The 27,952-nt window shown below is 45.4% G+C and overlaps 1 protein-coding gene and 1 pseudogene across 2 annotated transcripts in view; one reads left to right on the top strand and one right to left on the bottom strand.

Moving 5' to 3' along the window:
• Positions 1-27,952, bottom strand: part of YIPF1 (Yip1 domain family member 1) — a 41,782-nt gene that overhangs the window by 8,443 nt on the left and 5,387 nt on the right. For both annotated transcript variants that reach the window (XM_047726580.1, XM_047726579.1), the window contains 7 exons: positions 27,234-27,394; positions 21,519-21,599; positions 21,190-21,277; positions 14,829-14,945; positions 10,999-11,165; positions 10,458-10,640; positions 5,543-5,638 (listed from right to left, as the gene is read on the bottom strand). In XM_047726580.1, the coding sequence (XP_047582536.1) occupies positions 5,555-5,638; positions 10,458-10,640; positions 10,999-11,165; positions 14,829-14,945; positions 21,190-21,277; positions 21,519-21,599; positions 27,234-27,394 (881 nt within the window). In that variant the 3' untranslated portion in view covers positions 5,543-5,554. The remainder of the gene's footprint in view (positions 1-5,542; positions 5,639-10,457; positions 10,641-10,998; positions 11,166-14,828; positions 14,946-21,189; positions 21,278-21,518; positions 21,600-27,233; positions 27,395-27,952) is intronic.
• On the top strand, positions 22,407-23,023 carry LOC125098129 (60S ribosomal protein L18a-like; annotated as a pseudogene).

Genomic DNA, 27,952 nt, shown 5'->3' with positions numbered 1-27,952 from the left:
GTGTATAAACATAGTAAAAGGGTTTGTAGCTTTGGCTTATAATATGAACACTCTTAACAGGAGTGAGTGAAAGGATAATTGCACATAAACCCTGTGTATCAAATCAGGACGGTTTTTTAATTACAAAGGAATCTCCTAAGGCCCTTTGCTCTTCTCTTACTAAAGCCCGATCACACCGCAGTGTAATTACCTGCTGGCCACCCTCCTCCAGACAGACCCACTTGTCATAGCTCCTGGGAAGGCAGCCCCAATACAAATGCCATCTTTCAGATACCCTATCCCACAAGCCAAAGTAAGACTCCCAAGGCACAGTTTCTAGGCTTCCCCCGGGTCTTGGCTCAGAGAAGAAATGGCACTGGCCCTCAGGTGATAATTTAATTTAAAAAAAAAAAGGAAGTATGGGGTGCCCGGGTAGTTCAGTGGGTTAAAGCCTCTGCCTTCGGCTCAGGTCATGATCCCGGGGTCCTGAGATCGGGCCCCTCATCGGGCTCTCTCCTCTGTGGGGAGCCTGCTTCCTCCTCCTCTTTCTGCCTGCCTCTCTGCCTACTTGCGATCTCTGTCAAATAAATGAATAAAATATTTAAAATAAATAAATAATTTTTTAAAAGGAAGGAAAAGAGGGAAGAAGCAAGCCAGATATTCTCTGTAATATCTCCATGATTTATATAGGGGTGGTTTCCCTGATCACAAGTCATTGGAGGCTCCTCTGTGATCCCGAGTTTCCAGGGAGAGAAGAGGTGGATGTTCTCCTGGTAATCTGTGCCAGGCTAAGCCCTCCAGTGTGCAGATTTACATGAGGAAGGTTATCTGCGATATTAGAAGCCATTCTTTTTCAGTGAAAGCTGGGAGTCTAGAGATTACAGAAGAAGGCGCAGGCAGCTCATAAATCCGCAGAGCCTGGGGCTCTGGACAGCCCTCGTTGGCAAAGCGATTGATGCTTCTGCCACGGAAGCTCCAAAGAAACTCTTCGTCACTATCTCATTTGGAGACCTGACACCCGAACGGAGACACTGATGCCCAAGTTTATAGATCTGAGCAAAGCCCAAAGGTGTCAAATCTATATAAATCAGGATGGGAGGTCTACAAAGGCCCGGAGAACCAGGCTTTTCTCAAACGCCAGCTTCTGACTCTCTGAAGGTTTCGAGCACCTGGGACACTGGCCTGGAGCCTTCATAAGAAAATGCAAGGAAGAAACTTGAGTTCTAACACAGGAGCAGCTGAAAGAGCCCCTCCCTAGGTCGATGTCAGGTATTTTTGGCCAAGAGAGACCCAAGCAATGGCTGCTACTGTGGGCTCAACCTCTGTCCTCCAGCTGGGCTCAGATTTTCTTGTTCCCAGGGATAGGAGCCCACATCACATCATTGTGTCCCAATGAACCTATGACTTCCTTCCCAAATGCCATGAGAAGCTAACTGCTCTCTTCAGAAAAATAGGTAACTGATTGCTTCTGCCCAACCTTCAGGGTCTAGCTCAAACAACACCTATTCTATGAAGTCTTCCTTCAGGCCAGTGAGTCACAGCTTGTGTGCTCCCACCATGCTCATCAATTCACAATTTGGGTCTGGCACGTCTCTACAAACACTGCCTGTTTATTATCTGTTTAGCTGTTTTACCCATGGACCAAGGCTCCCCGAGGCTGACTGTATTTGACTTTCTAGGTCTCCAGTTCCTGGACCACGGAGGCCCCAGAACAGCCTCAAGTAAATGCTGAGTGTTAAGAGTAAATGAGGGCTCCGTGAGCCAAGATACCTCTGATAAAAGCCCACATCCCCCCTCTTGCCTTAATTTTACAAAGGGTCACCTCCAGCCACCCAACGTTAATTGAGCACTTGCTCTGTCTGTGCCAGGCAGGCATTAGGCCAAGCACTGGGGAGTTCAAGTCCAATCAGACTTAATCCCTTTCCCATGGACCTCAATCTCAGGAAGAGACCCACCTTGCCCCAGGGCCTTCTCTGCTAACAGTTAATGAAATCCATCTGCAGGAGGAGCTTAACAAGTATGTAGACAATCAAACCATAAGGCAAACAAGCTACCATACGCTCATTCTAAGGCAGTGGACTGTAAAAACCACCCACTGAGGTAATGGAAGAAAAATGTAGAACTTCTATTAATATTTATTTTTCATCAAAAAATAAATAATTAAGCTTTAATAGTTACTATACGGATTGACAACAGACTATGTAAATATTTCAAATACATACATATTACAAGGGTGTGTGCTTATGGCGGACAGACTACACAATGGCCTCCACACAATGTACATGTAGATCAAATCATCACAACGTATACTTTAAGTAACTTACAATTTTCTTGTTAATGATACCTAATAAAGCTGAAACATAGTGTAAAATAAAAATGCCCTCCTATCGCTTCTCGGCCTTTTGGCTAAGATCAAGTGAAAAATGCCCTCCAGTGATCCCTGCCTCCATGTACTCATGCCTTTGGGTAATTCCGTCTCACTGAGTGTGGGCAAGACTTGTAACTTGCATCTCATCAAAAGATATAGGAAAACTCAGATGTGGTGTGGACAAGAAGGGGCTGGTGGAAAACAGCTTTAGTCATGGTGGAAAGTCATACAGTCTGGAAGCTTTGTTAAAGAGAATTATAGCATTGAGTTAAAACTCAATGTGATAGATATCACTTCCACAGTTACTTTACTTTATATTATCTCTGTCTTCCTAATAGACTGTCTGTTATCTCCACTTATGGCTTTGATGAAGTCAGCCATCCTATGTGGCAAGGAACTGGGGACAGCCTCCAGGTGACACTTAGTAAGGAGCGCCCTCAGTCTAACAGACCACAAGGATGTGAATCTTGCCAACAACCTGGTGAGCTTGGAGGAAGATCCTTCCAGTCGAGCTTTCAGATGAGACCCCAGCCCAGGCCAACACTTTGAGTGCAGCCTTGTAAGAGAACCCGAAGGACAGAACCCAGCTAAGCTATGCCCAGACTCCTGAGCCACAGAAACTGAACTAATAAATGGGCATTGTTTAAGGTGCTAGGTTTGAGGTAACATTGTTAGGCAGCAATAGATAATTAATACAGCCCTCAAATTCCTGGGAGGTTGTGCTATCCAATAAGTATGGATTCTCTGAACTGAAGCATCTCTAGAAAAGCAAAGGAGGGTTCAAAAAAGATGCCAAAGTCCAGGAGTGAGAGCCTGCAAATTTTAGGGGTGAAAAGAACATCAACCTTAAAAGTGGGAAAGTAGAAAAACATCAAGAAATGGCTCCAGAATACCTGGGTTTGAGTCCCAGCTGTGCCTTTTAAGAGGCAGGTGATTGGGCGGCTTGGTGGCTCAGTGGGTTAAGCCTCTGCCTTCGGCTCAGGTCATGATCTCAGGGTCCTGGGATCAAGTACTCGCATCAGGCTCTCTGCTCGGCGGGAAGCCTGCTTCCTCCTCTCTCTCTCTCTCTGCCTGCCTCTCTGCCTACTTGTGATCTCTCTCTGTCAAATAAATAAATAAAACCTTAAAAAAAAAAAAAAGAGGCAGGTGATCTTAGTCAACTCAAACTTCTTAAGTTCAGCTTCCTTATCTACACGATGGAGTCAGTAAGGCTGCTAACAGTGGACAAAGAGAGAGTGATCTGGATGTATTTTGTAGAATGGAATGTGATATACACATGTTAGTTTGCCACAAAACTCTGGGATGGCCTTAGACAAGGCACTGTTCTCTCTTGGCCTCAGCCTCTTTATGGTAAAAAGGAGAGAAGAGCCCACCCTATCTCCAAGGGCTCTGACCTTTGATTCTGACATCATCACATCCCCATGTGAAGAGGGGAAGAGGGGAAGGTGGGTGGTGACATTTACAATAGCTCCTTAGGCATTCCATTGGCCAGGACAACTGTCTTACCACCAAGATGGCCAGAGGTGTCTTTGGCCAACCACATCTTGTCAGCTTGCAAGGCCTGCAACCCAAATTCCTCAACTAAGAAGGAAAATCTATTTGGTTTTACAAAAAGGAAATAAAGAGTCAAGGTGGGGCGCCTGGGTGGCTCAGTGGGTTAAGCCGCTGCCTTCGGCTCAGGTCATGATCCCAGGTCCTGGGTTCAAGCCCCACATCGGGCTTTCTGCTCAGCAGGGAGCCTGCTTCCTCCTCTCTCTCTGCCTGCCTCTCTGCCTACTTGTGATTTCTCTCTGTCAAATAAATAAATTAAATCTTTTAAAAAAAAAAAAGTGTCAAGGTAAAGTTTGTGAGAACCACCAAATTTCAACACCAATACAGACCCACTCTCAGAGGGCCAGTAGCTTGATTCTGTCACTGAGCATCTTAACTATGAGCCAGGAGCTTTTATAAACATGATCTCTAATCTAGTACAGGTTGTATCATCCTTCTTTCACAGTTACGTTGGTTGAGGCTCAGAGACAGTAAGCTCCTTGTCCCAGGTACACTGCTAGTACGTGGTGAGGCCAGGATTTCATTTTTGTTCCACTTGACTGCAAAGGCCCTGGTCTTTGCACCACACCCTGTTGCTCTGGGAAAGGAGAAGGTCATCCTGCGATTACAAAACAGACTAGAGGTTCTCCATGGGCAGGGAGATCATGTGCAGAGTGTGGCTTCATTCATTCACCCCACAAACATTTACTAAGCACTCCCTATATATACCAGGTCTTGTGGTGAGCAACAAAGAAGCAGGATAATACCCATTTCTTGTTCTCACATTGCTGAGTTGAACTGGAGAGGCATACCAGTCCATGGAGGACAAATGAATCAATGAATGAACAAATGACTGTGCAGATGGACACACAGACTGTGAAGAACTCGTGCTTCCAGCACCATTAACAGCGATGTCTAATACAAGGTGTCACGGGATCACAAGGCACGTGATGACTGCTGGAATAGAGGGAATACTCAGACATCTGGAATGGCAAGTGCAAGGGCATGTGTGCTCTGGCAATGGCAAGAAGTTCAGCATGGCCGCAGCCTTGGTACACTGAGGAGCTAGAACGGGGAGGCAAGGAATAAGCCATGGAGGATTTGTCTCTTATTCCTGGACGCAGACCCACAGAGCCAACCACTGAAAGAGAATCATCCAAGAGGCCAGAGAGCAAACCAGCCATGAGCATTTGTAGGCTTTGGGAACCCTATGAGTAATTCAAGAGAAGTCACACTCAGGGTCTGAGGCCAGGTTGAGAAGTCACAGGGAAACTAGGAAAACCACCAGGAGTGTACCCAAATAGAACAAACCCATACTCTGCTCCTGGGAAGAGGACAGAGCGCAAAGGAGAGGGGATGCTGGGGCCAAAAGGCAGGAGCTCCTCCAGTGAAAAAGCTAAGAGCTCACATCTCCCAAATCTATCACACCAGGACCATGCGGATTTCACAATGGAGGACTCCGGCTGGCGGGCCGCATAGATACAGACATGCTTGTGCCCAAACACCATAGTGAATCGTACAGAAAGACAAAAGGGTCTGGCCCTCTTGGTTCCTGATGTTAACGATTTCAGAAGTGACACACTTGCCCATTTGTTACTGTACCAAACCTCAAAAAAACAAAACAAAACAAAACAAAAAAACCAAAACAATAATACAATCTCTTACTTTCCTCTTCAGCTACTTGGCTGTCGCAACTGTTTGGTTTGGAGCAACTGTAGCTGTTGGGAGGTGGTCCATCTCTGGCGCATCAAAAAAGTATGCCTGCAGGAAAAGGAAATGCATGCAGGCAGTTAAAACACAACAGTCTGCTCGAGTGTTCTAGACTCCATGCTAAGAGTATTTCTCATGGCCCCTACGTTTCCCTCTGCCATGCTTGTCATCCCACGGAACTACAAGCGACTGTTTCTGTCCATCTCACTTGGAGTTACCTTTTAAAATGTAGCCACTGTTTATTGGCTACTTCCTGCGTAGGACTTAATCTGCATAAGAACCCTGTCAGGCTGCTATGATTATCCTCCTTGACAAACGAGAAACGGAGGCAGAGAGAGGCTGTCATTCAATCCGACGCACATGGCTAGTGAGTGGGAGAGTCGGGTCTTTCTGACTCCAAGGTTCAGGCTCTTCATCACTACCTTACACAGTCTCTCTTCCAGGGCAAAGACAGTATCCTTCCTGTCCCTATGCCACCAGCCTCTCACTCAGGGCCTGGCCCATGATGTAAACAACCCAAACTCAAGGAACTGAGGCACAATAGATTGCTGCTAAACCAGCTGGCTCTTGGTAAAGACCTTTACAAAAAAGTACCAGCCAGGCCTGACCTCATAATTCTCCAGCTTGGAAAAGAAAGGTCTGATAAGTGATTCCATTCACCATCTACGACTTCACTGTCAAAAATCAGGAGGAGGCAGGGGCGTCTAGGTGGCTCAGTGGGTTAAGCGTTTGCCTTCGGCTCAGGTAATGATTCCAGGGTCCTGGGATGGAGCCCTGCGTCGGGCTCCCTGTTCAGCGGGGAGCCTGCTTCTCCCTCTCCTCCCTGCTTGTGCTCTCTCTCTCTATCTCTGTCACTATCTGTCTCTCTTTCAAATAAATAAATGAATAAAATCTTTAAAAAAAAATCAGGAGATAGAAGAGGGAAAAAAAACAAGGAGGATCTTCCGATCTCTCTCAAAGTCTGAGAATCTGGACTTTAGCCCAGGAAAATACCTAGGTCCTTCAAAGTAAGGGGAATCCCTTAATAAGTCAGGGGTCACTGCACACTTGCGATTTCCCCCCTGGAGTCAGGGCAGGAGGAAGATAAGACAAAAACCCAAGTGAGGAACCATTTCAACAGCTCTACTATCAGCCAGAAGGGGGCACCAAGATGACGCACTGGAGCTTTCCGCAGCACCCTCAGTGTGAACTCTTCAACAGTCCATTTCCAAGTTTCTAGCTGCAGAGCCCCCCTAGCTTGTCACATTCCCAGAGGAATCCTATTAGCTCTAAAAGCCTTCTTCCCAGGGCCCGTTCTGGCACTTGCTTTCTGAGGTGGGAAAAAAAAGGTTCTTAAGGGGGTCGGGGACAGCGGCCGTGCTGCCAGTGCTGGGCTCCTCCGGCTATCTCGAGGGTGCACAGAGCCACAAAACACGTCCCCTGGTGAAGGAACCGTGCCTTTCTTCCAAGCTCTTGGAGGAGGCCCTCATCAGATAGAAAGGAGCAAGAGGCCAGGGTCTAAACTTGGCTTTGCTAGTAACTCACACCATAACTATGAAAAAGTCACTCCACCCCTCTGAGCCTCAGTTTTCTAATGTGTAAAACAAAGGGATTGGAAAAAATGATCTCTAAGGGCCAGCTATAATTCTAGAACTCATTAGTTCAAGAATGCCACAAATCCTTAGTAACAACCACAGTTACCATCTGGGGAGTGCCTACTGCGCACCAGGCACACACTTGATCATTAATAACAGGCAATGTTAACCCCATTTTAGAGATGAGCAAGTGGAAGCTCAAAGAGATGGAGTTTTTCCCAAGGCTACACAACCCTGTGTCTGAGCTAGGGTATCAGTCTAGCAGTGTCCAGCCCCAAGACAACGTTCTTCTCTTCCGTGGGTGACCTGAAATTTGGCACCTGTCCTATGTGCCCCATCTAGATCTAGGCACTGCGGAAGTGTCAGGATGAACCATCAGGCTTTCTAGAAGTCAGGCCAGGAGTGTCACCTGGCAGAGTATGAGGGCACAGGACAGTCCGCTATCAGCAGTAACCCCTGCAAACACAGGCTTGTGCAGCTCAAACACGCCAGCCAAGCACACACCCTCTGGGGCTTCCTTAGTCATCCTGGCCAGGAGCGTCCCGCTACCAACATGGTGTACAGCCGTGAGCACCCAGGGGCCCTTGGCAGGTAGAGGGCTGGCATACGCTTCAGAACACTGAGGGGAAAATGCGAATCCGTGCTCCCCAGGGTAGAGTGGGAAGCCAAGCTGTCTGGGTCAGCTGGTGCCTCTCTGCTGCCAATTCTTCTCCCTGCCCTTCCAATAAAACAACACCCTAGGGCGCCTGGGTGGCTCAGCTGTTAAGCGTCTGCCTTCAGCTCGGGTCATGAGCCCAGGGTCCTGGGATCGAGCCCCGCATTGGGCTCCCTGCTCAGCGAAAAGCCTGCTTCTCCCTCTCCCACTCCCCTTGCTTGTGTTCTCACTGTCGCTGTGTCTTTCTCTGTCAAATAAATAAATAAAATCTTCAAAAACAACAACAACAACAATAAAAAACCATCTTGCATGTGTTCGGCTTGTGTTGTTCATGTTACACCTAACATTCAGTCTTTGCAAAAGTAAAGATGCTCCTGCAGTTGTTCCCTTTTCTCAGTGAGGAGGTGGGGTCCAGAGAGGGAAAATAAACAAAGCAGGGGTGAGGGAGCTGGAGCCAGACCCCATCTCTGTCACCTCTGCTTCAGCCTCTCGGCCTGCACATCTCCAGAACAGCACAGAGGAGGCCATCTCTGGCTGGAGAACGAGACCCCAGGCTAAACACACCTGATGATAGAATAGTTCCCTTCTTCGAGGAGGAGAAAACTGCTTCCACTCCAAGAAGGGGTCCTACACCTGCAATTCCCTCTCTGCTCCATCATTTAATGCGCCTGGCTCCCCAGAGTCCCTTAGCAGCGAACCAGGCAAGGCCTTCTCTCCTGCCTCCTTGTCTTCTCCAACTTCCCAACCAAGTGTATGATGGGAAAGACATTCTGGAGAGGCAGGAAGATGCCAGCGAGAGGCACCCATGGAAGGGCCCTGTCTTTCGAGTTGTGTGGCCTCGTACCACCCTTCCTGAGGCACTCAGGAGGGATGAGCAGCACAGGGCCCTGGCAGCTTCAGATGACATGAAACTCTTCTAGTAACTTCTTTACATCTGAAGAACCCTTCACAGCCTATGAAGGGCTCTCACTGAGGGTCACAAAAACCCACAAAATATGAATGTCCATGACAGAGGAGGAAGCCAAGTTTCTGAGAAAGAGGGCTCTCGCCTAGGCTTGCAGTGCAGGGCTCTTTCTGCTTCCCTCTAATTGTTCTCTTCCAGCAAGTTCCTGAGCAGCAAGATGGGCAGGTTAAGTCCCACTGTCAGTGTCATTTATCCCAAAAGCGAGGAACAGGCATAGACGTAAAAAATTCCGCCACACACAGATTGATTCTTAGTAACACTACTAGATTGAAATGAAATAGATTTTTAGCAACACTCTTACCCGTTACCCCCTCCTCCCGATCCCAAGTCTGACGTGCCATGCTCCTCTTGATTCTTTACGCAACTGAACAAAAAAGCGCTTCTTCCTGCCTCCTTCTCTCCATCAATGACTCAACTAGATATATACAGAAGAAAATTCAAGGGAGACACGGGGACATGCCAGTGAGAGGGCTACAGTGAGAAAGGACATTCTTCCTCAGCAGACAGAAGGGTCACGGAGGGTTGCAGCAGCATTACAAGGGATCAGCCCAGGGGCTCCAAGTGCCAGAAATTAATGGTGTCACTCTGCCATGAGTCAAAACAACAGTCTACCGGAGGTCTCAAAAGTTTAAAGCTCAGACACATGGAAAGTATATGTAAACCAGCTCTGTGTCTCAGAACCCGGCCCTTTTTATGCGACTGGTTCAATGATCAAGTATCGGGATCTTATGCATGACCCAGGCTGTCTACACAAAAATAGTATAGATCAGATGGTGCCAGAGAAATATTTACTCCCACAACTGTAAAACCTAACCAAGGGTCTAGACATCCATGATGTGGATGTCCTTTCCTTCATCGGTGACCTTAACATTTTTGGACTCAGAGTTCTTTCAAACCCTGTGTCAGGCCTTGTTAAGGCCATGGACTACAATTTTTGTGTACAATGTGCACAGAAAATAGAAAATCATGTCCCCTTAGGATCAAGGGAAAGGGACCTAATTTACGGGCATTTATGGGACAAGTTCTACATTAAATATTTTATATGTACTATTTTATTTTATCCTCAGAACAACTCTATGGGGCAGAAAATACTATGTTGATGTTATCAATTAAGACGTCCAGATACAGAGAAGTTAGGTGCCATGGCCAACCTCACACAGCCAGTGAGTGACAGAGCCAGTCTCTGCTCTGGGCCAGTGCAACTCAAAAGGACATGCTTTCCCTAAAAAGACACCCAAATACTTAAACTCTAAGACTCTTTTAAATGTTATTCACTTTAAAAATATTTCCCCTTTCCTAATTTGACTCCAACTTCATGCTTTCCACCTATAAAATTTTAAATTTCAAAACTCTTTCTAGGTATGAGCAGAAAACCAGCAAAGACATCCAAAGGCCAAGCTCGCCCCCATCCCCGCACCCCAACCTATTAGAGACACTCAGCTACCTCCACTTCCTCTGGCCAGACTCTGAATCATAACCAAATTTCAGAAATTAGGTAAATCCAGAGAATACCATCAAATTCTCCTAAATTTACCACTTCTCATTTAGGATAGTCTATTTAAAACAATGTTAATTTTATGGAGCCGGTTTCAAAGGAATCATTGTGAATAACAGCTTGAGGTCTTTCAGCATTTCTATCTAAAGCACACAGGAAGATCACAGGAATAAGACCATTACCAAGCAGCCCACAGAAAGCAGCGTGTGAAGGAACACAATTGTCACAATTGTGGCCAGGGCGATGCGCCGGTTATCCTCACGAACAGCTGGCCAGAACGTCATTGCCAAGACAGAGCCTGAGATCCCCAGGGCAATCATGACTAGAATCCACCGAACAGCCTTCTGGGGGATGATCCACAGTACCTGAGAGAAAAGGAGGGAGAGGAGGGCTTTACTGGAGGCATTTGGGAGACACATGTGTTCATTCCAGGCATCTGTGTTTATAAAGTCCCCTGAGCCCATCAGCAGGCAGGGGCCCCCTGCCACTCCAGCCTCTCTATCCCCGCCTGGAGAAACATCCCAACACGCAGACTGAGGTGAATGCTTTCAGATCGAAGGGCCTGAGGTCCAGCAAAGGCATGCGGCTCCCTATCCCCCCTCCTGCTGACTTTCCAAATTCAAAGGATATTTCAGGTGCCCATCGATGCGGGGCTAGAAATGATGTCGCTGGCTGAATTTTCCACAAGCCCAGGGAGTCACACAGAAGAAGTGTGGTACTTACTGCTGTGGGGATATAAATGAAGAGTGAATATCCATAGACGCACACAATCTCCAAAAACGAATAGGAAACGATGTTCATAACTTTGCTGTTTCTCCACATGAGGAAACCCCAGAGTGCCAGAGGAACCAGCCAGGCGTAGGCATAGATGATGGTGGCCGCTATGGACACTGAGGAGGACAGGACAGAGGTGGTAAGCCCCGTGTAATCATGCCTTTAACTACTATCAGAGTACGTCTCCCACCTTATTTCCTAGCATGTCCACCTGCTTCGCTGGATTGTGGGGTCGCGTCTTAGAGCAGACACCCGAGGACAGTCCTGATTGACGAATCTTCAGCACCATCTTTATGGTGATGACCAGTGGTCTCTCACGTGGCTTTTATAATTTGTTTAATAACAGCTAAAGTATTAAACACTGCATTATGCAACTGAAAGACTTCAGAGGGCCTCACTACAAGCATTGAAACATATCAAGCATTTCGAACAAAGGAAAGCCAACTATGCCCTTAGAAGAACACACCCTCTTTCCTAGTATCACAAGGGCTGATGCTGATTTCTTAAGCCAATTTATTAAAATCTGGGTACAGATTAACTGGCTCTGCATGCTATTCAGAGTGCCTTCTGTCCCTGAAGTAGGGAGTTTCAGTTCACCAACGAACTCGGTGAACATCGTTACTCAAAAAGTTCCTCACTTTTGCTTTCTGTGCTGGAAATGCCAGCTAGCAGTTCCTCAGAACAGCAATGTTCAGTATTTTGCTGTCCCTTCCTCCTCTTCCTCCAGGAGCACCATGCTCCAGAGGCTTCACTTTCCCTCTTCTGGAGTGGAGAACCAGTAAGTGTGGCTAAGCCCATGGCACTAGCCCTTCCTACAGGAAAATCAGTAGGTGATGCACTTTATGCTCTTGGCAAGCACAAAGGCACCCCAAGTAATTGTTGTCAGACTCTGGTTAAGACATATGATTGGCCAAAACATTTTTAGCTCCCAGGGGAGTTTTTTTTCACATTGGGAACTCCCTCATTAAGCCAACTGTAATTCTTCTGATATACTGCCCCCCCCCCCTTTTTTTGGATTAAAGGAAGAGGAAGAAATTGCCTCTATGCCTACGGCCATCCACTAGGTGTCAGGCATTCCACTAAATACATTACTGAGAGACTGAGAGGCAACACTGTGTAATAGTCAAGGGCACAGATTCCACGTGTGGACTCCACGGGTTCTAACCCTAACTCTGCCACTTGTAGCTAAGTAACTCTGAGTAAGTGAATTACTTACCTTTCCTGCCTTAACTTCCTCATCTGTAAAATGGGAATAAACACAGTATACTATCATATAAGATTACTAGAGTTAAATGAGTTAAAACAAATATATTTGGAACACTGATTGATAAGTAATAAATGCTCAATCAAGAATTAGCCTTTTATATTATTAACTGATATGTAAATACATTATTTCACATAATGTACATCTTCATTTTAGAGATAAGGAAACAGGATCAAAGAAGCTAAGTGGTTTGGTCAAGGTCAAATAATTAACAAGTGGTGGAAGAAGGATCTGACTTTATATATTTATGTAAATACTCTTTAAAGTATTCTATAAAGTACTTTAAAGTACTCTATAAAGTATGTAAAGTATTTATGTAAATACTCTTTACATAAAATGGAAAAATGTTTAGGGGAGCCTGGGTGGCTCAGTCAGTTGGGCATCTGACTCTTGGTTTTGGCTCAGGTCCTGAACTCACAGGTCATGGGACTGAGCCCCATGTAAGGCTCTGCGCTCAGCGGGGAGTCTGCTGGAAGATTCTCTCGCCTGCCCCTCCCCCCACTCTCTTTCTCTCTCATAAATAAATATATCTTCCAAAAAAATGGAAAAATGTTTATTGATAGAGTCAATGACTATCTTACTTGTACATTTCTTTTTTTTTTTTTTTTAAGATTTTATTTATTTATTTGTCAGAGAGAGAGAGAGAGCGAGCACAGGCAGACAGAGTGGCAGGCAGAGGCAGAGGGAGAAGCAGGGTCCCCACAGAACAAGGAGCCCGATGTGGGACTCGATCCCAGGACGCTGGGATCATGACCTGAGCCGAAGGCAGCGGCTTAACCCACTGAGCCACCCAGGCGTCCCTTACTTGTACATTTCTATCATGACTCCCAACCAAGGAAGATAAGAAAAGATAAAAACCTTCCTGAGGGCGCCTGGGTGGCTCAGTGGATTAAGCCGCTGCCTTCGGCTCAGGTCATGATCTCAGGGTCCTGGGATCGAGTCCCGCATCGGGTTCTCTGCTCGGCAGAGATCCTGCTTCCCTCTCTCTCTCTCTCTGCCTGCCTCTCCATCTACTTGTGATCTCTCTCTGTCAAAATAAATAAATAAAAAATCTTAAAAAACAAAACAAAACAAAACAAAAAAAACCTTCCTGAGTGTCCAGCCCCCCAGGCAGGGAGGGCCATTACTCCTTCTCTGTCACTATACCTACACATACCTCTGATACAGAATTTAATATATCCCACTTAACAGCAATATTCATTTATCCATCTTTCTTTAGTTAACCTCTGTACAACTTGAAGGCAGGGTTTATATCTCATGAATAACATTTATTGAGTTAAACCAGTTGACAAAGGCAACTGAATCCAAGTCTGACTCAATGTAAACGGGCCAGGAGGGTACAAGGAAGGGGACATGGGGACACACACACACACAGATACATGAGAGACATAACACGCACACAGAGGTAACTATGTATCTCCCTACACACACATATGTGTGCGTGTGCAGGAACTCTTTTTTGTGTAGGGCATTATTCCAACCTCTTTACACACATCAATTCTTCATTCTCATAACAGCCCAACAGTATAGGTATTATTATTCCCATTGCACTCATAAGGAATCTGAGGCCAACAGCAATGAGCTAATTTGCCCAATCCGTAGAAGCTAATGAGTGGTGGAAATGGAACCTGAAGCCTGTGACCTGGTTCTGGAGACTGTGCTCTTAGCCTCATCTATCTAGAGCCTCTCAACAGGACAGCAGGCAGGCAGAGGGGCAGGGGGAGGCAAGGAGAGGGCAGAAGAAGTGACACACTCAATCTCCTACAAAGCCAAACTTCCTCACTGGGGGGGCGGCTGTCCTCTGCAAGTCTCTAAAACACTGTTTGTTGCTTTCTTTGTGTAATAATCCAATATTGCCACAAGAAAGGAAGTTTTAAAACAATGTCATCCACAAGCCCATCGCTAGGACAAACTCCTTTCTATGTTCTCCCTGAGAGACCCTCTGACCATTTGCAGACTTCTCTGTAACAATGTTGCCAACAGCACAGGCATAATTTTGGATTATCAGTGTCCCACATTGTTCTAAGTGCTTCATGATTAGGGGCTACCGACCCAGCTAGCTGAGTCACGGAGACTTAAAAAACAATGCCCCTATTGTTTCCAACATCTGGATAATACAAATAATGCTACAATGGAGACTTTCATGCACACTGCTTTTTACTTACTTTGCACATTTTTCTTTGGACAAATTCCAATTGCTACTCGGCCTTGCCTTCCAGCTCCCCAAAAGAAACGTGGATTCACAATATCGTGCATGTACTCAAGGCCACTGAATGGTATACGTTAAAAGAGTTAAAATGGTCAATGTTACGGTATGTGTATTTTACCACAATAAAATAAAAGATCATGTAGATTTATATAGATGGGTGGTAATTCTGAGATGATAAATATGTTTGAATCCTTAAAGACAAAAAGCCAGGCTGCAGCACCTAGAGACAGGGGCCCAAGGGCTTAGTAAAAGGAACTCATGGTTACAAACTGAAAGCCTTCCAAATGAGTCAAGCTATTCACCAACCTTTTCGGAATTCAGGCACATAATGGTATGTCTTCTCTCCCAGATGGATTAAGAAGTTGGAAAGATTCCCACTAATTGCTATGGCAAAGACCAGTGTGGCACAGATCCAAAAGGGGCCTGCAGAGAAAGCCAGAAAATTCAGTCAAGAAAATGAAGCCCTGCTTCTGGACACTTACAGAGTAATTTCTTATCTCCCTCTCCCTATTCATGTAAGCAAGGGAAAATGAATTTTAGATGCAATCAATGCTCATTTAATGGGAATCTTCTTTTTTAAAAGGTCAAACACACAACTCAGCAATTAGGTGCATTGAAGACGGGAGACTGAATGAAAAGGCCAAAACACCTTCCACAATTAGGTGAATAAAGACAGTAATTTGTTTATATCTTCTTTTATTAGAGGATCGTCCAAAAAATCATGGACATTTTGTTAAATCTTCACCATTGGGGTACAGGAAGCAAAGGTTACTTCCCTTATCTAAGTGCCAAATGTTAATTAATGCCAGAGAAAAATAAATCAGGCAGGTCCTTCTGCAATCTAAATGGAAGAACAGGGCGAGCAGAACACTTTAGGGAAGAGTTAATTTAATGTAGCAGTTTATCATGGGTGTGTGTGTGCAAGTAATGTGTGTTTAAGGCTCTGTTTTTTTTTTCCTTTTTTTTTTTTAAAGATTTTATTTATAATTAATTTGACAGAGAGAAATCACAAGTAGACAGAGAGGCAGGCAGGCAGAGAGAGAGAGAGAGAGAAGCAGGCTCCCCGTCGAGCAGAGAGCCCGATGCGGGACTCGATCCCAGGACCCCGAGATCATGACCTGAGCCGAAGGCAGCGGCTTAACCCACTGAGCCACCCAGGCGCCCCATAAGGCTCTGTTTTTCTAATGAAAAAGTAATACATGCACATAGTTCAGTGTTCAAAAGGTACAAAGGGAATCTAGAGAAAAATAAACTTCCTTCCCTCTCTCTGTTCCCTAGCTCTGTGCATTTCTCCTCCCCAGAGCTTGCCGCCATAACCCCTTTCTAGCAAATCCTGCCAGAGATTTCTACATACCTATAAACAAATGTGTATGTGGTGTGTGTTTATATAAATGATAACATACATACGTATATATATATGTGTGTGTGTGTGTGTGTGTATGTATAATATGTACATATATATCTTGCTCTGTACTATTTCCACTTTAATATCTAGAGATTCTACCATAGCTATTCATAAAAATCAACTCACTCTTTTTTTTTAGTGGTTATCAAATATCCCACTGCATGAATGAGTACACCGTGCTTTGCAAATCCTTTTCACGATTTCACTTGATTTCATGAATGCCACCCTTGTTTCTCCCTATCTAGAAAAAGTTCTATGTAGAACAAACAAATTTTTTTTAAAGAATTTATTTATTTATTTATTTATTTATTTGACAGAGATCACAAGTAGGCAGAGAGGCAGGCAGAGACAGAGAGAGGAGGAAGCAGACTCCCTGCCAAGCAGAGAGCCTGATGCGGGACTCGATCCCAGGACTCTGGGATCATGACCTGAGCCGAAGGCAGAGGCCCCAACCCACTGAGCCACCCAGGTGCCCCCAAACAGAATTTTTAAATCGAGAGATTTCTAATAAATTTTAGGAATTTAATTTTCAAATTTCACCAATGTTTTGGGACACCTTTGGGAATAACCGTAGGTGCCTTGACATATCACAAAATTCAGAAAATTACTGTGCTGCGGGAGATGCCTGGCAGAAACGGGTTAGCACTTCTCCAAGCCAGGCTGGTTCCTGACAGTGGGAAAGGGAGCACAAGCAACCGACTGAGACGCTCCAAGACTCACCAACAGTGGCTTTTCACTAATTGCTACTGACTCGCTAGCCTGCATGCTCTCTGCTACGGGACTAAATCTTGTTCACTATATTATTCTGTGTACTGACCATACGAAAGAGGCAACAAACAAACAAGACCAAAACACCTCCTACAATTCAGCAATCAAAAAACCCCCCCAAAGCTCTGTTGAACAAATGAACAAAACTGACCCTGTGTTGTCAATGGGCCAAGACCACAAGTGGCCCAAGTATTATACTTTCTATCACTAGAAAGCAGAGAGCATCATATCCTACTGGCCGTTACTTATAAGAACCCACTGTCCTCTAGACCCGGGCCCGGGTGCTGGGGACACCACGATGCACAACAGACACAGTCACTGTGTCCTGTGCCTGCGGACACAGAGACAGCTCGGATTCCAGAGGCACACAACCGCCCACGCATCCCAGGGCCTGCCAGGTTGCTTCATATGCCTTTCTCTTCCTCTCTCCTGCCAAATTCTTACTCTTATTATGGGGCGCGGTGGGAGGGAACCTTAATTTAGTTTGCATTATGCATTTTTATATTATAAAATATTTCTAACACCCAGGAGAGTACAAAGAATGATAAAACCAACCCTGGTGTACCCGTCATGCTACTTTTTCAAGTCTTTCTAACGGGGTCAAACTTCTCACATCCTTCTATGACATACTTTTTTTCATTTATTCTTTTGTTCTAAGATTTAGCCACCTTGATGCGTGTCGATCTCATTCATTCTTAAAAACTGCAGATTCTGTGTATGAACACACCGCAGTTCACGTCTCTTCTCCTGATGATGAATATGCAGTTGCTTCTGAGTATTTGCTCTTGTAAGCATTGCTGCTGCAGTCAATATTCTTCCATGTCTTCTTCTGTATTTGTGAGTTTCTCTCGGAGTGGAACTGCTAAGTGGTAGGGTATGAGCATCTTCCAATGGCTCCCATTTGCATACCGCTTACATCCCCACCAGACACACAGAAGTTTCCACTGCTGTGCACATTCTTGACAACTCTCGGTATTAATGTTTCTGACGCTCTGACTTAAGAGTACGTCACTCCTGTGCTCAAACCCTCCAGTGGCTTTGCACTCATGAAAAAGCTTAAGTCCTCTTTGTTGCCAAGATTCTATACAACTACCCCTGCACTCTGCCCCTCTGACCTCCTCTACTAGGTCCCCTTCTTCCCTCCTGCCCGGTCACACTAGTCTCTGCTATTCTCTGAGCATACCGAGCCAACTGTCTGCCTCAGGGCCTTTGTGCTTACTGCACCCGTGACTTCAGATGCCTTCCCCTGAGGTATCTACGTGGCTTGCTGCTGATTCCTCCAGGCCTTTACAGTAAATTCACCTCTTAATTTTTTTTTTAATTTCAAATCCCCCCCCTCCACCCAAACTTTCTGTCCTTTAAATTTTTCACCTTGGCCTTTAACACCAGCATATTTTTTTTTTTTGAGATTTTATTTATTTATTTGACAGAGATTGCAAGTAGGCAGAGAGGCAGGCAGAGAGAGGAGGAAGCAGGCTCCCTGCTGAGCAGAGAGCCCGATGCGGGGCTCGATCCCAGGACCCCGGGACCATGACCCAAGCCAAAGACAGTGGCTTTAACCCACTGAGCCACCCAGGCACCCCAGCATATATTTTTTTAAGATTTTATTTATTTATTTGACAGAGAGAGAGAGATAGATCACAGGTAGGCAGAGAGGCAGGCAGAAAGGGGGAAGCAGGCTCCCTGCTGAGCAGAGAGCCCGATGTGGGGCTCGATCCCAGGACCCTGAGACCATGACCTGAGCCGAAGGCAGAGGCTTAACCCACTGAGCCACCCAGGCGCCCCACCACTAGCGTATATTACCTGACTTTTCTTATGTGTTTATTGCTAAGCTCAGTAGATTCTAAACTGCCTCAAAACAAGGATTTTTGTCTGTTTTCCTCATTGCTCTGTGTCTGGTGCCTAGAATAGTGAAGTGCTCAATATTTGCTGAATTAACTGAATGAATGAAGACAAGCCCATTTGGACATGCTAGCTAAAATGATGAGCACAATATAATATCTTGTTTTGTTTTTATTTCCCTGATTACAGGTGGGACTCAGCATCTTTGCATGTTTTGGTGGGCCATCTGGGTTTCCTTTTCTGTGAATTGCTCATTTTCCCCCAGAACTTATAACTGGTTTTATTCTCATAACTGGTAGGAGTTGTAAACATATTCCTGCTTTTCATCCTTTGTTGCTTATGAGAATTGCAAATATTACATCTGGTTTGTTGCTTATTTATCTTTTTTTAAAATTTTTACTTTGCTCATGGTTTATTTTGTGGTATAGAAATTTTGTATTTTAGTTTACATGCAGTCAAATTCACCAATCTCTCCCTCCAATTCTGCAGACTGATGCTTTTGTCACCTTTTTCCAGACCACTGCCTCCACTTTCCTGCCAAGGCCCACTCTTCTCCTCTATCAAGCTCTTTACCTATGTGGTACCTCCTTTTTCTTAACCATGTCTATGAGCCCATGAGGCTAATAGTATTGTGAAGGAAGTAAGCTTTGGGTTCAAATCCTGACTTTGCTATGAAAGGAAGCATACCAGAGTGGTGGGGGATATCGGTTAAGAGCTATGGTGCTGATTTGAAAACCGAGCCCAGCCACTCACCAGCTACAGGATCTTAGGCATGATACTTGACCTCTGCGTGACTCAGTGTCCTCCTCCTCATCCATACAATGGGATAATAAGAGTAACTGCCTCATAACATTCAGGTTGTCATGAGGATGAAGTGAGTTAATCCAGGTTCTCCCCCAATGACAGGGACACACAGTTTGCTAGTGTCATTTTCATGGCTAAGTCTGTGACTGTGGGCAAGCTCTGCTCCCCAAATTTCCATTTTCTCTTTTGTAAGACAAGGCTACCTCAGAGCGGGGGAAATAAAACTGTGAAACAGTAACACGGAGCTGAGCTCTTGGCACTTGGCTCAACAGATGTTCGTTTTCTCGTTTCTCTCTCCTTGGGAGTGGAGACTATGACTGCATCTTTGAATTCTTGGTCTGTAGCACAAAATAGGGTGCTCAAAAATTGTTGGCGTGCTTCCTCTGTGCCAGGTGCTGATGGCACGGATCTCTCAGACACACGGCCTGTCTCTCAAGATCTCGGGCTAGAAGAACGAATGAGAGAGCTGGAGAGAGACCACCTTGACAACACTTAGATGAGAGACATGGGCCAAGGCAGGATGTCTGCGCGGTGCTCCCTGGTGCTCTAGGCGCGGCACTGACATCTGGCTGGGGCTGCTGGTGCTGCCAGAGAGAGGAGCCAGCTGGGAGGTGCCTCTCTTCAGCCTCCCCCACAGCCATTCCCCCTTCACTGGCTCCAAAGACTGGACATCCATGCCAGGTGATGAAAACATTCTATAGCTTAAAATCATCAGGCAAAGAGAATAAAGATGGGCTTTATGGAACACTGAGCTAGTTCTAGTTTGACTTTTTTAGTTTGGTTTCCTCACAGGGAAAAGAGGGATAACCACACTTGATCCAGAGTCTTGTTGAAAGGACTAAACAGGACGCCTGGGTGGCTCAGTTGGTTGGACGACTGCCTTCGGCTCAGGTCATGATCCTGGAGTCCTGGGATCGAGTCCCACATTGGGCTTCCAGCTCCATGGGGAGTCTGCTTCTCCCTCTGACCTTCTCCTCGCTCATGCTCTCTCTCACTGTCTCTCTCTCAAATAAATAAATAAAAATCTTTAAAAAAAAAGAAAGGACTAAACAGTGAATGCAGTCATTGGCACACAACAGATCCTCATGAATTCCTTCTCCTCTTATAATCAACATACATACAAAATATGCAACATATTACTCTAATACTTATTTAGGACTCAGCATACATTTTCCTGAGCCTCATCGAGCTTCTGCTTCCTCATTTGAGAAATGCAGATAATGACATCTACCCCAGAGAACTAAAGGTGACCATGCACACAGTCTTGTGCAGAGAACCCGCACACAGAAAGCACCCGGAGCCGATGGCTCTCTTCTCTTCTTTCAAACACGGAAGGCCGCGGTTGTGGGAGTCCTTGCCCTCAGGAGCACTGGGTGGGGGCCTCTCACCTTCCTTCAGTCAGTAGGGAGTTCAAGGCTGACAGTCATCCCTCCACCCACTGCTCTTACAGACTTCCAGTGCCGCTGGCTGAGTCCCACGGGGAGCCAGCTCATCGGAGCGACAGCTGGGACTCGGCACACGAATGAGTAAGTGCGAGAGTCCCTTCCCCACACTTCTCCCCACCATCAAATCCTCTAGAGTTAAAATCAACAATCTTTTCTTAGAGTGACTTAATTCATCTCAAGTTTGTAGTGTCATTTGAAGACTTTGAAAACACATACTAATTACTTGTCATCGCGGCATTCCAGTAACACAGAATTGTATTTCCCCCAAAAAGACTGTCAGAAGAGCTGAATAAAATGTCCCATGCCCCGCCAACAGTGCCCTTTTCCAACTTTTCAGGCAATCCAAGGACTCATCTGGATTCAACCGGTACACGGTAAAGAATCAAAACGATGCTATACGTACCATAAAGATCAGGATTGCTGCGGATATACAGCCGCACGAAGTTTTTCCCTGGTATCGGCAAAAGAGACCCTTTTATCCTGTCAAAGACCTGGAAAATAACACAGCAGTAAGTCTACTGAAGACTTCTTTAAAGTTTAATAAATTCAAATACTGTAAAACTGAAACTCTGTTATTACAGCTCTTACAATAAGAGTATTTTCAAATGCCAACCTTTACTTTTGTAAGACCATATCCAGGATACAAAAGCTTTCATGTCATGTGACTGTTTAACCATAAAAGACAAAAGTTTCCACTACCAGCGAAAAGAAAGGTGAAACTGGTTTACAAACCTGGTAAGTGTCTACGTCAAAGAATGTTTGATAGTATTCAAATGTCCAGAAGGGGGAGCTTTTCTTCTGTCCAGCAAGTAACTGTCAGAAGTAAAATAAAATGTAATGAACATGGAAGTAATTTCCTTCTATCAGCTACATAGACACTGGGAGCTGATCTAATGATAAATCAAGACGCATGGAAGATGGAGCTCTTCGGCATTCATCTACTTTGCAACAGCCGTGCCCAGCTCAGCCTGATAGAAAACAAGCCTCCATTTTTGAAGTCACATAGAAAGGCTTCAATTCCTGGACCGTCCACCAGGGAGAGACTTGTCAAATCACTAGACTCTGTTCTCCCGAAAAAGCACTGTGAACAAGATCCCCCTTACAGGATTATAGGAAGGACTGGCTCAGTTCTATATAATCTGTATCAGGTACAGTAACATATATATGCATAGATACACACGAACATGTACAAACCTCCTCAAGATTCTTGCACTATCACCACCTGAATTCTCAAAAAATCGATCTACTGATTTACTTTCACATACTAAAAACTTAAAATATACTCCTCTGATGACAAAAAAAAAAAAAAACCATACACACACACACACACACAAAAAAAGAAGCTAAAAAAACAAAAAAGGAAAAAAAAAAGAAGAAAAAAAAAGAACATAAAAAAACCAAAAAACCCCACAAAATTCCAATTTAGAAGAGGCACATGAGGGCACATCGGTCCCAACAGCACCACTATTCGACAGTGTAATGAAGGCCCCTTGCCACTTCAGGTCTTTCATGAGGAGTCATACAGCACAAGGCACAGATGGCCTATGAGAAGTTCTGCATGACAAGGGAAGGTGCTCCAGGTAGGTATTTTTTGTTCATTAAAAGGACAATTTTTTCCTTTCTCGTGCGGCGGCAAAAGTGGATAGAGCGCCATGAAGGCCTCGGGCACACTGCGAGAGTACAAGGTGGTGGGGCGCTACCTGCCCACCCCAAAATGTCGCACTCCGCCCCTGTATCACATGTGAATCTTTGCACCTAATCATGTCGTCGCCAAGTCCCACTTTTGGTACTTTGTGTCTCAGCTGAAAAAGATGAAGAAGTCCTCAGGGGAAATCGTCTACTGTGGAAAGGTGTTCGAGAAATCCCCCTTGAGAGTGAAGAACTTCGGCATCTGGCTGCGCTATGACTCGAGAAGCGGCACCCACAACATGTACCGGGAGTACCGGAACCTGACCACCACGGGCGCCGTCACCCAGTGCTACCGAGACATGGGTGCCCGACACCGTGCCCAAGCGCACTCGATCCAGATCATGAAGGTGGAGGAGATGGCAGCCAGCAAGTGCCGCCGGCCAGCAGTCAAGCAGTTCCACGACTCCAAGATCAAGTTCCCACTGCCCCACTGGGTTCTGCCTCGCCAGCACAAGCCACGCTTCACCACCAAGAGGCCCAACACCTTCTTTTAGGTGCAAAGCCTCTGTGTGTCTCCAGGTCTGCCTGAATAAACTTCTTGGGGAAAAAAAAAAAAAGGACAATTTTTCCATGATTTAAGTTGCCCAATAAAGGCAGTGGCCGCTTTCCATGGTAATGAACAGCCTGCTTCTGGAGGTATTCAAGTGCTGTCTTTCTGACATACCACAGATGGCATTTATATCCTGGGAGGGAAGCTAAAACAAAGGAAACTGAAGTTTCTTTTGAACTCTAGTATTGATTGATCTAGTATTGATCAAGATATTGAATTCCACATGTTCTGTAAGTTAGGACAAGGAATTCAGTATCTATCATAGACTATTGGTAACATCTTCCCAATTCCTAGATGAATTAAGATAATGGATAGAATGTTTCAGGTTTTTTTTTTTTTTAATATTTTATTTATTTATTTGACAGAGATCACAAGTAGGCAGAGAGGCAGGCAGAGAGAGAGGAGGAAGCAGGCTCCCTGCAGAGCAGAGAGCCCGATGCGGGGCTCGATCTCAGGACCCTGGGATCATGACCTGAACCAAAGGCAGAGGCTTTAACCCACTGAGCCACCCAGGCGCCCCAGAATGTTTCAGTTTTAAGATTTCTTTCCCCTAGATGGAGAGGAGAAGGGAGTTGAGGGAAATTGGAAGGGGAGGTGAACCATGAGAGACTATGGACTCTGAAAAACGATCTGAGAATTTTGAAGGGGTGGGGGGTGGGAAGTTGGGGGCACCAGGTGGTGGGTATTGTAGAGGGCACGGATTGCATGGAGCACTGGGTGTGGTGCAAAAATAATGAATACTGTTATGCTGAAAAAATAAAAAAACTAAAAAAAAAAAAAAAAAAAAAAAAAAAAAGATTTCTTTCCCCTTACACATTTCTCGAACTTTTGATGCCTGCTGTTGCTCAGTGTGATGGTTAATTTTATGCATCACCTTGCTAGGCCACAGTGCCCAAATATTTGGTCAGACATTATTCTGGATGTTTCTGTGATGGTGTGTTTGGATAACGTTTACATTTAAATTGGTGGACTTTCTGAGTAAAGCAGATTGCCCTCCACAATGTGGGGAGGCCACAGCAATCAGGAGCAAGCCTGAACAGAACAAAAGGGGGACCTCTCTGAGCAAGAGGGACTTCTCCAGCAGACTGCCTTTGGACTTCCTCTGCTATACCAGCTCTTCCTGGATCTACAGCAAAATGTCTTTGGACTCAAACTCCAACTCCTTCCTGAATCTCAGCCTACCAGCTACTTTTATCAGATTTTGGATGCACCAAGCATCCACAATCACATGAACCAATTTTTTATTTATTTTATTTATTTTTTTTTTTTTAAGATTTTTTATTTATTTATTTGACAGACAGAGATCACAAGTAGGCAGAGAGGCAGGCAGAGAGAGGGAGGTGGAGGCAGGCTCCCTGCGGAGCAGAGAGCCCGATGCGGGGCTTGATCCCAGGACCCTGGGATCATGACCTGAGCTGAAGGCAACGGCTTAACCCACTGAGCCACCCAGGCGCCCCCTGAACCAATTTTTTAAAAACAAACCTCTTTCAGGATACCTGGCTGGCTCATTCAATTGAGGGTCCAACTCTTGATTTTGGCTCAGATCATGATCTTATGGGTTGTGAGATCGAGCCCCGGGTCAGGGAGTCTATTTGAGGATTCTCTCCCTCTGCCCTTCTCCTCACTTGTGCATTCATGTGAAATAAATAAATATTTTTCAAATATTAAAATAAATACGGGGGTGCCTGGTCGGTTAAGCATCTGCCTTTGGTTCAGGTCATGATCTCAGGGTCCTGGGATTGAGCCCTGAGTTGGGCTCCCTGTTCAGTGGGGAGTCCGCTTCTCCCTCTGCCTCTCCCCTTTCTCATGCTCTCTTTCTCTCTCTCAAATAAATAAAATTATTTTTTTTTAAAGATTTTATTTATTTATTTGACAGAGAGAGATCACAAGTAGACGGAGAGGCAGGAAGAGAGAGAGAGAGAGAGAGGGAAGCAGGCACCCTGCTGAGCAGAGAGCCCGATGCGGGACTCGATTCCAGGACCCTGAGATCATGACCTGAGCCGAAGGCAGCGGCTTAACCCACTGAGCCACCCAGGCGCCCAATAAAATTATTTTTTAAAAAATTAAAATAAATAAACCTCTTTCTCTATAAATATACATTGTCCTATTTCTCTGGAGGACTCAAATTAATTGTGTATACAGAGGCAAGTTATTTAAACTTTGTGCCACAGGATTCCCCTTTGTAAAATGAAGATAAGAATAGTTCCTCGTGGGGCGCCTGGGTGGCTCAGTGGGTTAAGCCGCTGCCTTCGGCTCAGGTCATGATCCCAGGTCCTGGGTTCGAGCCCCACATCGGGCTTTCTGCTCAGCGGGGAGCCTGCTTCCTCCTCTCTCTCTGCCTGCCTCTCTGCCTACTTGTGATTTCTCTCTGTCAAAAAAATAAATAAAATCTTTAAAAAAAAAAAAAGAATAGTTCCTCGTATATGAGTTGTTTTGAGGATTCAATAAGATGATCCAATAAGGAACTTTAAATGGTGTCTGGCAGCTGTTAAACACAGAATGAACACCAGATATTGTAATGATAATGATGACAACAGTCAACATTGCTATTTTCTTATATTTCAGATGAGGAAACCCAGTTGTAGGAAAGTTCATGTACCTTACCCAAGACCACATAGCTATTACTACTGGCTGGGCCAGGAATCAAAGTTAGGCTCCTAGGCCTAAGAATTTTTTTTTTTTTTAAGATTTTATTTATTTGACAGACAGAGATCACAAGTGGGCAGAGAGGCAGGCAGAGGTGGGGGGGAAAGCTGAGCAGAGAGCCCGATATGGGGCTCGATCCCAGGACCCTGAGATCATGACCTGAGCTGAAGGGAAAGGCTTAACCCACTGAGCCACCCAGGTGCCCCAGCATAGGGGTTTTGTTGGGTGGGTGCAATAGAATAAGGGAGGTCAGGATTTTGGCAGAGGCTTAACCCACCGAGCCACCCAGGTACCCTTCCTAGGCTTAAGATCTTGCCACAGTATCTAGTATATAAGGATATTTAATTTAGCATAAACTTCAATACTTATTTTGATATTTCATGGAGTTCCACAAAGACCACCTGGCACCCAAGAGCTAAACTATTTAATAAGCCTCCGGACTCAATGCTATAAACGTGGTACTCCTCTAGGGTATTACAGTCATGACTGCATTTATAAAATATTAATAGAGGGATGCCTGGGTGGCTCAGCTGGTTAAGCCGTTGCCTTCGGCTCAGGTCATCATCCCAGGGTTCTGGGATCGAGTCCCACATCAGGCTCCTTGCTCATCAGGGAGCCTGCTTTTCTCTCTGCCTCTGCCTACCACCCTGCCTGCTTGAGCCTTCTCTCTCTCTCTGACAAATGAATAAATAAATAAAATCTTTAAAATATTAATAGAAATACTATTTTCCAGAACACACCAATAGAAAAAACAGAAATAAATCTTTGTGATCAAAACCAGCCCCCTGATATTTACCGTCCAACCAGATACAGAAACCTAGAGGTCTTCCTAAAACCCTCTCTCTCCCTCACCCATTTCTCACCAAGTCCTACTGACCCCACCCCCCACCCCCCAAATCACCTGTGGCTTCATCACTTCTAGCCTAGACCACCTCCAGGGTCGCCTACCTGGCCTTCTGGCCTCCAGTCCATCTCCTTCCAATTTATACCTAAAAAGGCCACAGTATCTTTATCTTTAAATTTAGCTGGCCATATTATCTAAAATCTTTCAGTAGCTCCTGATAGCTTTCAGAATACGATTCCTATTCATTCGACTGGGTCCCTGCCGAGCCATGTGGCCTCAGCTTCTGTCTTCACCTATATTTTGCTCCCAATGTAAGAGAAGATGGGAAAAATGCTGTGTGTGCCATGTTCTTCTCTGCCTCTTTGGCTTTGCCAAAACAGTTCCCTTTGCCTAGATCACCCTTCCCTGCCTTTTTCCCTTGGCCACCTCCTACGCTGGTGCCAAGACTCAGTTTAGGGTCACTACCTCCCCAATGCCCTCGCTCTGCTCCCGCAGCCCTGGTGTCCCCTCTACCAGCATGCTTCCCATGGGTAACAATGGCCTGGGTACCTGTCTGTCTCTCCCCGTACCCCTACTCCGAGGCAGAGGACACATGTGACCCACCTTTGGATCGTCACTGCCCGGCACTCTGTGTGGCACCCAGGAGACAGTGAATAAATGCATAAAGAAGTTTTTAAAACGTTAAAAGGAAAAACCAATTTCAAAGGCAAGTTCAAACCTCAGTTTTGTCAGAGTCATCATTCCCCAGCAACTCATCGTCCTCTTCACCCCCTGAGCCTCTGGGGAGTCCTGGTTGGTGTGTCGGGCTCTCACTAGGACCCTCGATGTGTATCATAGTGGCACCGGGGTTTGCTGCTGAAGTGGCTGCATCACCGAATTCTGAAAGCAATCAGAAGCCTTATCCACACTGGAAATGCTAGACTTTTCATTTAAAGGCAAGCTGTTACAACCCCCGCTTTGCTATAGACTCAACTTGATACAAATGGCAAAAGGCTCTGAAGAAAAACTCATCTAGAAATCAACCTTGTTAAAAGGATTATAAAAACAACACAATATGGAGTCAGACCTGGATTTTAGTCCTGGCTTAGTTACTTACTAACAAAATGAGCTTGAGTAAATAACCCAATGCCTATAAGCTTCGGTATTCTCACTTACGCAATGGGGAGAAAAATACTTATCTTCAGAGAACAGTATCTTCAGAGAATTTGGGGAAAGTTCGAAATGTTACCAGAGTCAAGTCCTTAGCTGAGTGGCTGGCCCACAGCAAGTACCCAATCTAAACCTCTCTTCTTTGATTCAAGGTCAAAAAATGTTAATGGGGGGCGCCTGGGTGGCTCAGTGGGTTAAGCCGCTGCCTTCGGCTCAGGTCATGATCTCAGGGTCCTGGGATCGAGCCCCGCATCGGGCTCTCTGCTCAGCAGGGAGCCTGCTTCCTCC

The sequence above is a fragment of the Lutra lutra genome, chromosome 4, assembly GCF_902655055.1.
Source record: "Lutra lutra chromosome 4, mLutLut1.2, whole genome shotgun sequence".
NCBI lineage: Eukaryota > Metazoa > Chordata > Mammalia > Carnivora > Mustelidae > Lutra > Lutra lutra.
The sequence above is the reverse complement of the archived record's forward strand: the minus strand, read 5'-3'. Positions and strand labels throughout refer to the sequence as shown.